The sequence below is a fragment of the Elgaria multicarinata genome, chromosome 10 (assembly GCF_023053635.1).
Source record: "Elgaria multicarinata webbii isolate HBS135686 ecotype San Diego chromosome 10, rElgMul1.1.pri, whole genome shotgun sequence".
Taxonomy (NCBI): domain Eukaryota; kingdom Metazoa; phylum Chordata; class Lepidosauria; order Squamata; family Anguidae; genus Elgaria; species Elgaria multicarinata.
Window position 1 is genome coordinate 28,147,844 of NC_086180.1, and position 14,945 is coordinate 28,162,788.

General features: G+C 44.1%; 1 protein-coding gene across 1 annotated transcript in view; it reads right to left on the reverse strand.

The window, feature by feature from the left end:
* The window catches only part of PPA2 (inorganic pyrophosphatase 2), a 31,936-nt gene extending 18,539 nt beyond the window's left edge, over window positions 1–13,397 (reverse strand). The window contains exons 1-5 of the mRNA XM_063135539.1: window positions 13,176–13,397; window positions 10,393–10,457; window positions 8,455–8,499; window positions 3,290–3,343; window positions 1,743–1,862 (exon numbers count right to left, since the gene is read on the reverse strand). Coding sequence (XP_062991609.1) covers window positions 1,743–1,862; window positions 3,290–3,343; window positions 8,455–8,499; window positions 10,393–10,457; window positions 13,176–13,380 — 489 coding nt within the window. The 5' untranslated portion in view covers window positions 13,381–13,397. The remainder of the gene's footprint in view (window positions 1–1,742; window positions 1,863–3,289; window positions 3,344–8,454; window positions 8,500–10,392; window positions 10,458–13,175) is intronic.
* Window positions 13,398–14,945: the final 1,548 nt, after the last annotated feature.

Sequence of the window (14,945 nt, forward strand, 5' to 3'; positions counted from 1 at the left end):
GCACCACATTAAAGGCCTCAGGGTTGGACTAGGGCTAGAGACTTATTTATTTATCACATTTTTATACCACCCAATAGCCGAAGATCTCTGGGCGGTTCACAAAAATTGACACCCCCCCCCCCCCAAAAAAGGACTTGGGTTCAAAATCCCCACCATCCATAAAAACCGATCTCATAGGCGTAATACGAAGATAAAATTTGTTTATTAAAGTATTTGTATCCCGCCCTATTGTCACTGGGATCTCAAAGCGGCGTACAGATAAAATCAGAACCACATAAACATAAATAATTTACACAGCTTTATCAAATTAAAACCGGTAGATTTTTTTTTAAAAAGCAATAAAACTATTAAAATCAATTAAAACTATATGTAACTATGGGGAAGTTAGTCCTTGAAGGCTTTGATAAAAAGTCATGTTTTAACTTGGTGCCATTGTTGGCACCAGTTGGGCCGCCAAGGGGAGGGTATTCCACAAGTGGGGTGCCACGACAGAGAAAGACCTCTCCCACGACCCACCATAGCGTATATCTCACGTTGGTGGGACACAGAGGAGGGCTCCTCCAACAGATCCCAAATCTTGGGCAGGCAGATATAGGAAGAGGCGCTCCCACAAGTACTGAAGTCCCAAGCTGTTTAGGGCTTTGAATGTCATTGCCAACACCTTGAATTCCAACCGGAAGCATATAGGCAGCCAATGCAATTCTTTTGACTGGTGTTATATTGTCTTTATAGGATGTTCTGGTGAGCAGTCTAACTGCTGCATTTTGCACCAGCTGCAACTTCCAAGTCATCTTCAAGGGCAGCCCCATGTAGAGCCCATTGCCGTAGTCTAATCGAGAAGTTACCAGCGCATGGACTACTGTGGCTAGGTTGTCCCTGTCCAGGAAAGGCTGTAGCTGGTGGATCAGCCAAAGCTGACCCCGAGTACTCTGGGCCACGGAGTCCACCTGGGGCCTCCAGTGACAAGGATGCATCTAGGAGTACTCCCAAGCTACGCACCTGCTCCTTCAATGAGGGGCATGATGCCCTGAGCTCCTTGGAGAAAGAACAGGACAAAAAGTATAATCAATAAAATAAATTAATGGTGCTAAGGAATTAGCCCTTATAACAATACTATTATTTATTTAGAGCTTTATTACAAAGCACTGTACATGAAATAAAGTAGGTCAGCAGTTTACAAAAAATACAATAAATACAACAATCCTAATAAAAGACCTTAACTGAATCAAAGAATATAACAATAAAAACTTAAAATAAAAACCCATACAAAATACGTAGTGGCCACCACAAGAGCCATCAGCATGTTCTACCTCAGGTACAACCAGCCAACCCCCTCCATTCAAAAAGAAAGTTTTTCAAAGGTTATGATGTACAAGAGGCCAGGACCTGCCTCACCTCCCCATTTTATGCCCTTCCTGGTCTGCCAAAAGCTTAAGTCTACAACACAGATGCATCATGCAAAAGCACCCCTGGATTACTTGCACAGCCAAACGACAGGATCGGATCTTGGTGAGGCATAATAATGGGATGCATGACGATTTTTCCGGAAATGTGTGCTCAACTTTTAAATAAAGATGCTTCTCAAAACGTCTCCATAATCGCCTCCCCAGGCCCGCTGCCCAGCACACAATGCAGAACGACATTCTGCATACTTGAAATACAGCAGATTTACAAGGGGAATGTGCTGAGTGGACAGAAAAGCTTTCAAGAATCTGACAGACAGGAGGAAAAATATACGTTACCTGAGGGAAGGCCCCATAATTCCAAATATAGCCCTTATGGGGAAAGATATTTGCCACATATCGCAGCTTGCCTGCTTTTACATCTTGCTTAATGGGATTCAATGGCTCCTTCGTGGCAATCTGAACATGTTGTGAAACAGAAAGCAGGAGCGGGTGGGGGGGGGGAGAGAGAGAGGGGAAAGGAAGGAAGGAAGATTACTATAAAATGGTTCAATTGATTATTCCCATAAGAAACACCTTGACAAAGCTCCAAGCTTTATGGTTAGATGTATAACTTGCCCTATCTCCAAAGGTGGGGGGAAGGGTGAAACTAACAAAGAGAATACTTATTTGTAAGATGATAAGACTGTAAAGTATCCGGGAGGGGGGGGATACTCCTTTGACATTCAGGACCCAACTATATGTGAAGTTATTCAAAATGGGACCTGGGACTCCCACCGGCAAAATGCAAGTCACGCTTCCTCAGTAGCATTAACAGTTCTATTGAGCTCTTCTGTGCCATTTTCACAACCACCTATTGGACAGTACCTGTGATATCACTGATGTCAAGAGACACGAGGGGTGTGTTCAAAGGATACCCGCCGCAAGTGCATCCAAAGCGCAGAGGGGAGTGGGAACATGCCCGCTCCTACCCCGACATCTGTGCATGCAATGTGATGTTTTGAAAGAGAAGCTTAAGCATGTTCACGGTTTTCAATTCAAAGGTTGCACAGAATGCAAAGATGGTGGAACATCATCAACAGGGCATATAACATGCAGCCAGGCCTGGCAGGCAACGTACTGTCCTTGCCTGATACCCTGGGTACATGTGTAAAGGGAGTCATCGGGGGGAGAAATTAAGTAGCCTGGAAGAGGACACGGCTGTCTGACTGGCACTGCAACATTTTGTTATAGGTCACACTTATACCCCTTAATAGCAAACTAGGTGGTTGTATGTTTACGGGTTTTGGAAGCAAAAGTGGTCCAGTCACCCAAAAATAAGGTAGAGGCGTTTACCTATATGAAGGACACCTTAGCCCAGCATTCCCCAACCTGAATGGGGCTTATATGAGAGTTTACTAATCAAGTCTATGGCTAAGAGCAGCTTGAGACACAGAACGTTCAAGTGTCTGTTGAAAGGAATTAACCTGTTCAGGCCATTGACAACTTGTAAGGAAGAGGGCATGGTTGGCTGGACAGAACTCTGAGGAGGAGCACTCCTGTTAAGAGTCAAGGATACATTGCAAGAGCAAGTGTGGTATAATGGTTAGAGAGATGGACTGGGACCCAGGCGACCAGGGTTCTAGTCCCCACTCAGCTATGGGAAGCTCACTGGATGACTTTAGGCCAGTCACTGACACTCAGCCTAACCAACCTCGCAGGGTTGTTGTTGTGAGTATAAAAATGGAGAGGACGAAGACTATGTAAGCCACCTGTGTGTTCCTTGAAAGAGAAAAAAAAAGGCAGGATACAAATACAATAATACATAAAAATGTTTTGTTGCAAGTCCCCCTTGTGATATTTATTTGCAAGCTGCTTTAAGAGCTTAGGCTATAGGTTTAAGTTACCTCCATTTTCGCATTTGTCCAGCGAGGCACTTCTACGATCATGTTAAATATAATCTGGAGGGGGGGGGGGGAAGGAAACAAATGAGAATGCAATACAAAGCAAAACATTAATACCTCAGAGTATGCACACAACCAAGGTTATTATCCACTCCACATCCAGAGGATACATAACACTGGGCTCCTGCTAGCAACGGCAAACAATTTGGCAACCAGCTGGAGGCATGTGGGCTTGACAGGCCAGCATCAACGGCAGGCATGGATGGGCCAAGGAGGCCCGCCCTAGAAGGGCTCCACTGACAAGAACCCCCCTGAAGGTGCTTCTCTTCCACACCACTGCAAGCTGTGCGCTCCTGCCTCTCACTCTGGCCCACACAACAGTGGTGGTGAGAAAAATGAGTGGCAGATGTCACTAGCTACTTGCTCTCTGTCTGTCAAACGAGCAAGTAGTAGCAATGTTGTTAAAAAGGAGAAGCAATAGCAGCTGGTGACAATGACGGTGAAAAGGTAGACCCATGAAGGAGGGCCCCCACTTAAGAGCCGCTTGCCCATAGGCCCTCCAAAATTGACACCAGCACTTTTTGCTTGCTCCACTCAGCCCTTCCCCTTTTCACAGCAAACTTCACCCTCCCTATCCATGGTTAAGCAGTTCAATGTCAAATACTGGGCCTGTTCAGATGATACGCTAAGCCACGGTTAGGTCACAGCAAATGGTTAGTGAGCGTGTTTAAACTGTGGTTACATAGCCACCAGGTTAGGAATGGTTCACATGTCACGCTAAGTCATGGTTTACAGACATGCTAAGCCATCACGTTTAGCTCGAACTGCTTAACCACTGTAGCTTAGCGTGTTTTCTCAACAAGGTCATTGTTAGCAACGACCCAGAGAGCTTTGGCTATTGGGCAGCACAGAAATTAATTAATGGTGACTTTAATTCTCATGAACCGCCTAGAGGGCTTTGGCTATTGGTTGGTATAGAAATGTAATAAATAAATAAAATATGAACCACCTCCAAACACGGGCTACGTTTACATGTGCAGTAGGAAGAAGCGGCAGAATGCTGAGGTGGTACTACTACAGGTTGTAGGTCAGTTAACATGTTAATATAGCTGACATCACACAAGTCCTTTTGCCCTTCACTCTCTTATACCGAACTCAAGGTCACCACTGTGTAAAGGAGCACCCAACTGTTGGTAGTTTATGACTGTGATAAAGAGGAGGGTAACAAAGCCTTGATATAAAAACTCCCTACCATTTCAGTGAAACAGGTTATAACATTTACTCAACAGTGGCCTGGTTCAGACAACACACTAAACCATGCTGCTTAACGACAAAATGGTTCCGTTAACCATTTTGTGGTTAAGCAGCATGGTTTAGCGTGTTGTCTGAACCAGGCCATTGAGTTAAGAATGTGAGAGTGGAGGAAAAGTTATCTTTACGGATGATGTCTGCTATATTAACTAGAATTTCATAATTAGTCAGCTCACTGATTGAATTTTGCCTGTTTGCAATGCTCACGTTTTTAACGTGCCTGGATCGACGGTTTATAACTTTGTAACCTTGGATAGCTCCTTTAGAGTTCTGACTGTTTCTGACTAGAAACCTGGAGTAGATTCATTGCACCACAGACATTGGAGCCGCCAGTGGAAACAAGGGTTCCTGCTTCTAGCGCCAGTGACTCTGGACATAGCCTTAATACCTGCACCATCCTTTAACGTTACAATAACAGCGAAAGTTTACACTCAGAAACTCAGGGTGCCTCTAGCTTTCCATCTGCACCAATTCACAGGAGATTTTATCAGTTCTGCTGTCGATTTTCAGAGTTCCCAGAAGAAGAACGCAGGCTAGTATCATAGACAGACTAAATCAGGGATGGGCAGAAGCAACTCATTTATGCAGAAGGCATCATGTTAGAAAGGCAAAGATGTTCACTGAACAAGCTATCCCAAAATAGAACTTGGCTATGCAATTCATAAGTGTGACGAAGAACCAGACACTTGCAATCTTAATGATTTACATCTGCAGTTCACAACCGCCTCTTCCAGACACTAGCCGGACGGTGTTATCAAAGACAGCTTTTGTGAATTGGATGAAGTCTTGATTTGTGGTGGAGAGCAAAATGCAAAGGGGGAAATCTTAACTATCTTCAGTGAATCCTCCTCCCACCCACCCAAAATATAATTTCATGCAGGCTTTAAAACAGGAGTGTTGAAACTATTTCAGAACGAAGGCTGAAAGGGTTTTGGAGAAGTTCTTGGGGGCCACATTCCGGGGGTGGGGGTGGGGGCAAAGGTGAAAGGGGTGTAACTAAAATACCAACTATACTAGCAAATTTTATCTTAAAGCTCTTACTGCCAGTACCTAAGGAGACGATTTCAACATTTTTAAATGGGAAAAGTGCTACACAAAAGCCAGAAACCACCAATCAAATGGTGTTGAGGAGGTGGGGTGGAGAGGCCTGCAGGGCTGAACTGAGACCTCACCTCAGGTGGGGGTCAGATTCAGATATGGGTCTCCTCAACTCCTGCTTGAAAAGAAGGCTGCAAGAAGGAACTCAGTAGCAGAAAACTGAGCAATGTTTCTTGAAATATACACAATGTCATAGAGAGCCACTGATGCCTTCACAAAAATACATCTTCTGAATACAGGGGTGGGGTGGGAGGGACAAAAAAGTCAAACCTGACAAAAGGGGCAATAAGCAAACACAAAACACCTCTAAAAAGATTGTAGCATCCACTCATATTAGCCCTTATCATACATTACAGGGCCGGTACCAACACACGCTGTAGGGGACGTGGAGAAGAACTGCATCACAGTGGCAGGTTCCTCAGCTGATCTATGCGTATTCATTGGAACATGTGAGCCCATTCCTTGTGCACATCCTTCCCACGCAATCACAAATCCTGCCCTTGCATCAAACATTCTCCCTGCCAAGTCAGTCGACTGTCCGATAAAACTCTGACTGCCCTATAAAATGCTCTATGAAACTTTCCAAACCCTGCCGGGGTGTGAAGGATCTATTTTGCTGGTTCTATCCAAACGCTCATCACTTAAGAATGTTGCACCGTGTCCTGCTTGTGGGTCCGTGGTTGATAGCTGGTTGGCCACTGTGTGAACAGAGTGCTGGACTAGTTGGACCCTTCGTCTGATCCAGTATGGCTCTTCTTAGGTTATTATGTCCACGGAACCAAGGAGGTGTATACTTCCTGCCCTGTCCTGGTTGTTGTTTTTTGTTAAAATGTCAGGACTAAGCCTCCAGCAGAAAGTTTAGTTCTCTCTTTCTAGCTCTCTTCCCAAAGCCAGCTAGAAGACACACATGGCTGGAACTTCTCCAGGCTGAGGGTAGTCCAAGAAACGTGCGCTTGATACCATCTAGGGCCCATTGAAAAAGAACAATTTTGAGTAGCTTTTTACAAAGGGGACAAAGAAAGTATGTTTTTTCAACAAAAACTTGAAATACCTCCTTTCCTTTTATGATTGAATGCCTTGCAATTCAGATTTCCTAACAAACAATAAAGAGACATCCTGGGAACATTCTTTTGAAGGGCAGAGAAAAAATAAATAATAAATAGTGGTCAATTTTATTGTTGCAATTTGATTTAGATCTATGCTGTAAGCTACTCTGGTTTCTATTTAAAGAAGAGCAGGGTAGAACTCTTTTACAATTCACAATTACAATAAATTAAAAAATCTAAAGTTTTCTATTTTGCTGCTTTATCATGCCCATGGATTTGAACTGACTGACTGTATGTCATTTAACCCCTCTGTTCTATTCCCAGTTCTTGACAGTAAGAGTGCTTGGTTTTATATAAAAATCTGAGGCACATTAATTGCCTAATGGTCATCTAGGGAAAAATGTTTCATTCTGAGTGGGTTTTCTAAATTAGGGTGACCATATGGAAAGGAAGTCAGGGCTCCTGTATCTTAAACAGTTGCAAAGAAAAGGGAATTTTAGCAGGTGTTATTTGTATGCATGCAGTACCTGGTGAAATCCCCTCTTCTTCACAACAGTCAAAGCTGCAGGAGCCCTGCCCTCTTTTGCATCTCCTACAGCTTTAACTGTTATAATGAAGAGGGAAATAGTATTATACCTTTCAATTATACTGTATTTTTGTTTAGGTTTTATGCCGTTTTTGTTGTATCAAACCTCTGATGTTTGTATATACTTGCCTGAAATCCTTTTCTGGATGAAGGTGCAAGGCGATACAATTTTAACTGAGCAATCTTATGGCTTCTCAGACATCACCCTACACCATATGACGATGTAGAGATACCTAGGACGATGTAAACATAGCTCCGACCTTGTGGGTGGGAATCCAAGTGTGGATTCTTCCTCCCTGCATGTTTTGGAGCTGCTGTAGAAAGCACTGTGGCAGCTCCGGTTCCAAGGATGCAACAGTGTCCTTGGAAGAGGTCAGAGATGAAGAAAAGGGGGCAGGATGGCAGGCAGAGAGGGAAGAGGAGAGGCCTGGATCCACTCAATCCAAGAGCCTCTCTGTCCTCACCCACACTGGAAGGTACATTAGCTAGAACAGGCTTTTAGTTACCAGGCCATGTTCAATGTTGGGCAGTGACATACAAAGCCCTAAACAACTAGGGTCCAGCATACCTAGCAGACCATTTCCCACTCTATATACCCAGTTGACTTTTGAGATCTTCAGAGGAGGCCTTGCTGGTCATTCCACAACCAACAAAATGTCACCATGTAATATCTCGAAGGTTGGTCTTCTCGGTGGTGGCACCCAGCCTCTGGAAAACCCTTGCCCATGCAGTTCTGGAGGCAGAAAATGTGGCATTTCCAATGCTGCCTGAAAACACATTTGTTCACCAAGGCCTCCTCTGGCTTGTAAATAATTGCATTTGCTGCTCCATCTTGCTGCTCCTCATCTGGAGTGGGGGCAGAAATGACTACAGGTTTGGGGAAGTGTTTGAATTTTTAACTTGGAACAAGCTGGTGTGGGGAAAAACAAAGAAACAAGGTGTCCGGGACCCCCAGACTTCTTACGCACTTATTTTCCTCAACCGTGGCAGCTTTTAATTCTTAAAAACCATCAGCAGCTTTTAGTTCTTAAAAAAAAATACACAAAAAAAGTATCCACCTTCCGTCCTCCAATCAAAACAAGTACAACAGAACAAATAATGTCAAGAAAAATGCTTTGTGATCATACCTCACTTCCATTGATCTTTGATCTCTTTGCCGGAATCTCCGCATCCTGTACAGGAAATATAAAAATCAGTGAATATCCAATGCTTTATTCATACATCTAAAATATGGTTCAGAGTAAGGAAGTAGTTTAATTAAAAACTATCGAAGCATAAAAGTATGGAATTGTTGAGTTGGAAGGGGTCACAAGGACCATCTAGTCCAACCCTCTGCAATGTGCAGGAAGGCCAATTAAACCATCCATGACAGGGGGTTGTCCGGCCCCTTCTTAAAAACCTCGAGGTGGAGAACCCACAACGTCTGTAGGAAGATGGTTCCACTGTTGTACAGATCTTACCATCAAGAGGTTATTCCTTATATTTAATCGGAATCTAGGTAGCTGTAACTTATACCCATTATTTCGGCTCCTAATTTCTGTGGCCATGGAAAATAGTTCTCGGCCATCTTCCCTGTGGCATCCTTTTATGTACCTGTACACTGCTAACATGTCACCCCTCAGTCTTCTTTTCTCCAGACCGAACATCCCAAGTTCCTTCAGCCTGTCCTTATAGGGCATGTCCTCAAGTTCCTACATCACCTTTGTTGCCCTCCTCTGAACCTGTCCGGACCTGTCGATGTCCTTCTGGAAATGTGGTGCCCAGAATCATACACAATACTCCAGGTGTGGTCTCACTAGTGCCGAGTAGAGCGGAATAAGGACTTCATGCCTCTTTGCAGGCATCAAGCTCAAATCAGGGGAAGTGAAGGCTGTTTATACCTATGTTCACCACTTTGGAATCTGTTTTAGATATTGAGCGGTATATAAATATTGTAAACAAATAAATAAATACATAAAGGAAGAAAATAGTCCTGCCTTTCCTAGCCCTACCTGAAGATGCCAGGGACCTTCTACATGTAAAGCATTTGTTCTGACACCGAGCAAAAGCCCATAGTGAATTGGACTGTTCCACCACTGAGCCCAGTGTTGTCCGCTCAGACTAGCAGCCACCCTTGACATGCCAGAGGATGAACTTGGTGATGTCTGCATGGAAAGCTGTGCTGCTAAATTAGCACATCATGACCCACAAAGCAGCAATAAAATTCAAGCTGGACCCTTTCACTCCTCTCCTGCAAGCAATCCAACATCAGTCTTTCCTCTCCAGGGATGGGTTGACTGCATCAGATCCATTTATGGGCTATGTTGATCTTCAAACTCCAATTTATATTTTATTTATTTCAAACTATGTTTAATCATTATTTAATTATCTAAAATTATTATTTATATATTCATTTTATTTGAAATTATTCATTTTATTTACCATTTTAAGGATAGAACCCTTAATTGTGTTGATTACTGAAAACTACCTTGGGTTTTTCATGGGCAGAAGGTCTGGACCACCTACTGCCTGCTGGTTACTGGGATTCTTGCAAAGAATATTAGACTAAGTGAATCACGGCCCTAGCAAGACATATCTTTTGTTCCTAAGATGAAGTACATTCTTAGGAGCACATAATGGTTAAGTCATAATTAATGTGTGTTCTGAACATTCCCTCTTGTTTTGTACATCAATGGGCATGAGGATTTTAATTTTTAAAAAAGTAGGCAAGACTGAAGTGAGCCCAGCTATGGTCAATACAAGCCACTGCCTCAAGCTTCTTTCAACCCTGATAGCAAAACACATGAAAGCACAAGAACTATCCATTGGTTTGAGTGTTTCTTTAGTAAGTGAGCCCTGGTTCTCCTGACTTCTACAGGTTTGAGACTACCACTCAGAAGTATTTTGAAACACAATGAGCCAAGATGGCTTGGGATGTGGATGAAATCAAACTTAACTCTAATTATCTTTACTGTCCTTAAAAAACGATGACTATAGTACGGGAAAGCTAAAAGTGAAAGACGAACCCTTAACAGACCTCGCTTTCCAGCGACTTGAACAAATAGGAGTATTACAGACATAATTACCTCATTTGAGCCAGCAAACAGAGGAATATCATGGAATGGGGAAATGTATTTACCCTCTGAATTTTCTACAAGGTTAAACAAAAATACACATAAAGATTATTTAAAAAATTACATAAAAAAGAGTATACATTTCACCTGCTTGCATCTATCTCTACAGACACAATGCAGAATATACACAATGGCTGCATACCGATGATTATTTCTCGGTTTAATAAGTCAAGGTATGTTTTTTCCCCATGCATGGAGCCCCTTTGCTCCTCCCTTCCTGGCATGAACAATCAAACCAGGAAGTCACCAATTAATCATGGTTTCCTGTTTCATTCAAAGTAGACACTATAGGTACCAGGTTTGGAACAAGCCAGGATATTAAGATGAGATATCATTGTCCATACTGGATCACTAATCCCATATCCACTGTACAGATAATGCAAGAGACAGTGTTAACAATAGCTGAAAAGTCTAGTTTTGGTTTACCATAAAAATTACATTGCTACTCATATTCTGCGGTCATACATTCAAATATGTCTAGATCTTTGCCTTTCCCCCCATCTCAACACCATGATTTTGATAGACTAATTCAACGTTCCCCAACCTGGTGCCCTCCAGATGTGTTCAACTGTAAATCCCAGCATCCCCCAGGCTGGAGGATTCTGGGAGTTGTGGTTTAACACCCCAGGAGGGCAGTTGATTGGGAACAGGTGGGCTAATTATTTAAATCCATTAATCCATTCAATTAATTTCCTAGAAAATAGTGTAAAGGCAACTAAAGGTGCAATCCTATGCATGTTTAGACAGAAAAAAGTCCTACGACTCCATGGCTGGCTGGGGCATGCTAGGATTGGTGGGTCTTCTGCATAAGAACCTATTTTAGCCCTATGCAAATGTTACTAAAATAAAAGTGTGAAGGGGACATGGGCTCAGTCAGGCACTGCCTTTTCACCCCGACCTCCCCATATTGACTAGGAAGTGACTTTCACCACTTCTTTCTGGACGTAATTACAGCACCCCTTGCAACTGGAAACCTTGATTGTGCCCACAACCATCACCACCTCCGAGAAGTAGTTACAGTCTCCCTTCAGACATAGCTTTAGCCTTCCTGCGTGTGGGTAAATACCTGCATAGGGCGTTCGCCTGACTAGTAACCAATGTTGAAACTTGTTCATCCATGGCCATTTAAAGGATCAGCATGCCTATGTACACCAGTTGCTGGGGAGCACAAGTGGGAAGGTGCTATTGAGAATATAAGAACCAGGCTACCCTATTTCTTCGATTCTAAGATGCACTTTTTTTCCATATAAACATCTCTAAAAATGGGGTGCATCTTAGAATCGCGGGTGTGTCTTAGGTTTTTTTGTTGTTGTTGGTACTGAAATTAGTGTGCGTCTTACAATCGATGGTGTCTTACAATCGAAGAAATACGGTATTTACATATTGAGCTTTTATATTGTCTTTTATATTATGGTTTTATACTGTTGTTTTATACTTTGAATGGTTTTAATTTTTGTGAATCGCCCAGAGAGCTCCGGCTATTGGGCGGTATAGAAATGTAATAAATAAATGAATAAATAAATAAGCATTCTGTCCAGAGTGGCTGACCAGCTGTCCGTGGGAAACCCACAAGCAGGACACAGGTGCAACAGAACCCTTCTGCCCATGTTCCCCAGCAACTGGTGTACATAGGCATATGGTGCCTCTGATACTGGAGGTGGCATAGAGCAATCAGGACTAATAGCCATTGACTAGTAGCTGTTCCAGCATGGCTCCTATGCACACCAGTAGGGAAACTGCAAGTGTACTCCACCACTCACACATTCAGGAATGTGTTAATATTGAACATGCTGTGCTCTTATGCAGCTACATTTCAACAGAAAGCATGCAGGACAGCTTCACATAAACATAGGAGGCTGCTGTGTGTCCAGTCAAATCACTGCTCCATCTAGCATAGTGCTGCCTAGTGTGACTGGCAAGAGTTCTTCAAGGTCTCCATTGGGCCCTTCCCCAGTCCTGCTACATTTAATGGGGATGCAACTTTGTGCATATAAATCATGTCGCCTCAAAACTGAGCTCTGGCTCCTAACCCTCCCAGTGGATGGCGCCCAGGTTTTTAACCACCGGTATCTGCTGCTTATGTTTTGTACATCTGTTGTGCAGCGACCAGTGCTATCATTAATGGCCTTCTCCTTCGGGAATCTGTCCAATTCCCTTTCAAAACCATCCTTGCGGTAGCGAATTCCATCGTTTGACTATGCAACGCGTGGAGAAATTCTTCCTTTTGTCTGTCCTGAATCTCCCACCAGTCAGCTTCACAGGATAATATCATGTTCTAATATCATGAATGGGTGCAAAATGTCTACCGATCCAGATTTTCCACAACATGCCTACTTTTGTACACCATGTCTCCCCTCGCTCGCCTTTTCTCCAAGCTAAACAATCCCAGCCTTCCCTCATGGGGTGGGGAGCTGCCCAGGTAACTCTGGCTGCACGCCCCAAACCTGCGGCGTCCCAGACTGCCCGCTCCTAGAAATGCACCTTTGCTCAGACCCAGCAAGGAGTCTTCACGTTCTTAAACGACCATCTTCAGAAAGGGGCGGATCCTCCCTAAGCCCCGCCCTAGATCCCCGTGTATCCCATTCTTCCCCGGCGCTCAAGCCCCGCCCTAGAACGCCATGTCTCGGAGTGTTCCAAAGCCGCCCGCCGCGTTCCAGCTGCGAAGCCATCCCACGCGCATTCGGAGGCGGCTGCTGCTGCTGCGCACGTGGCTTCCTCGGGCGGCTGCTACTTACTAAAGAAGAGGCGGTACTCGGGCGAGTGGAGCGGCCCGCGCAGCTCCGTGCCGTAGCCGGCCATGAAGCCGCCGTGCCAGCGGCAGCCCAGCGCGGCCCAGGGCTGCAGAAGGCGTGCCGGCGTCCTTCTCCTGCAGGAAGCGCGGCCGCGCTGAGCCGCCGAAGGCAGCCGCAGCAGCCAACCCAAGCCCGAGCCCGCGCGCATGCTGATGCCTTCCGCTTCTCCGGGCGGCCCCTCCTCCGGCGCGGCGGGTGGAGCTCGGGCATGCTCAGCAACCCCCGCTGAAGCTGCAGCCCGGTCGTTACCCTCCGCCTTGTTTACTTCCCGATCAAGCAGGAGAGACCCGGGCAAAGGTTCCAAAGTCGGGCATCCGGGGCGGGGGCTTGTAGGTCACAGATGCCTCTGGGAAGCCCACGGGAAGGCGATAGCTCTCTCCTGTTGCTGTTCCCAAGTCAATGGTCTGCAGAGACGTGTTTCCTCTGCTGCTGAAATATATAGTGGCCATCATGGCTAGTAGTCCTTGATTTTGAAGGCCCAGTGATTACACACTCACAAAAAAAGGGTGGCCTAAAGCTAGAGCTGGGGAAATGCGTGTCAATTTCATCAAAATGAGAATTTCCTCTGGGCGCAGCTTTTCTCATAACTAGCGTCCCAGGCTGCAATCAATGCTATCTATGGGCATCCCACAGAGGTCAGTTGAAAAACTGGTCACCATAATGATGAGACAAGCAAGCGATATTGCAGATTAAAGTAGATTAAATTCCTCTCTAAGAGGAGACAGGGAAATTCCTATTGCTTTTTGCACAGGTCAATTAGTTTTCATGTACAAATGTTAGTTCCCATTAATGGAAACCAAAGCAGAATAGCCAGAGGCTAAAAGAGAACCAGTCAGACCAGTTCAAAACTAGTTCAATAATCCTGGTAAGGATTCCTACCTTCCAAAAAGTTTCTGGAAGTAACCCCTGTTTGTGGCCTCTGTCTCTCCAAAGACTGTTGCTAACTCGCACCTGGTGAATGGATTGAACATTATGCTTACTTGATGGAAAAGATTACATATATACATGCCCACATCATGAGATTTGTATTAGATTCTTCTCTCCCTCCGAAACACGATGGATCAAATCAGTGTTTGGACCAGGAAGATCAGAAGCAAAAATAATCAAAATTGTACAACAATAAAATCTTTGAAGCAAAAAGTTTGCTGAATACTATGAAACAGTAATGAACACTGGTGATTTCTTATGGGGATGTTAAGTGCTGAGATTTAAAACTGGATGTTTTATTTTGTGGTTGACTATTGTCAAATGTTAGGAATCGGGCACGATCTGGTTAAAATTAAGTATTTTTAATCCCATGTATTTCAGTGCAAGAGAGTGAAGCACATGGGACCTCTTTGCTAGTGCAGAAGATTACATAGTGGTTGAGTTCAAACGACACGAATGGGGTGGGGAATAGGAGGGACATTGAAATCAACCGTTCCTTATTGGGTTGTCCAAACCTGGCCACTATTATTATTTTTTCAATTATTACTTTTATTTATTTTCCACAAAAAATAGACACATAAAGAAAGGTACAACAACAACAAATTATATTTATTTGTATCCTGCCTTTTGCCCAATACTGGACCTCAATTATGTATATTGTCCTGGTGCAGCTTACCAGGGGATCTCTGTATATGTCTTCTTTGCCACAGGGTGGTTTGCGAATCGGTTCTGAGTTGGTTGTGGGTCTTTTCCCTGAAGCTGCGCATTAGAAAAGTCAGGGACTTG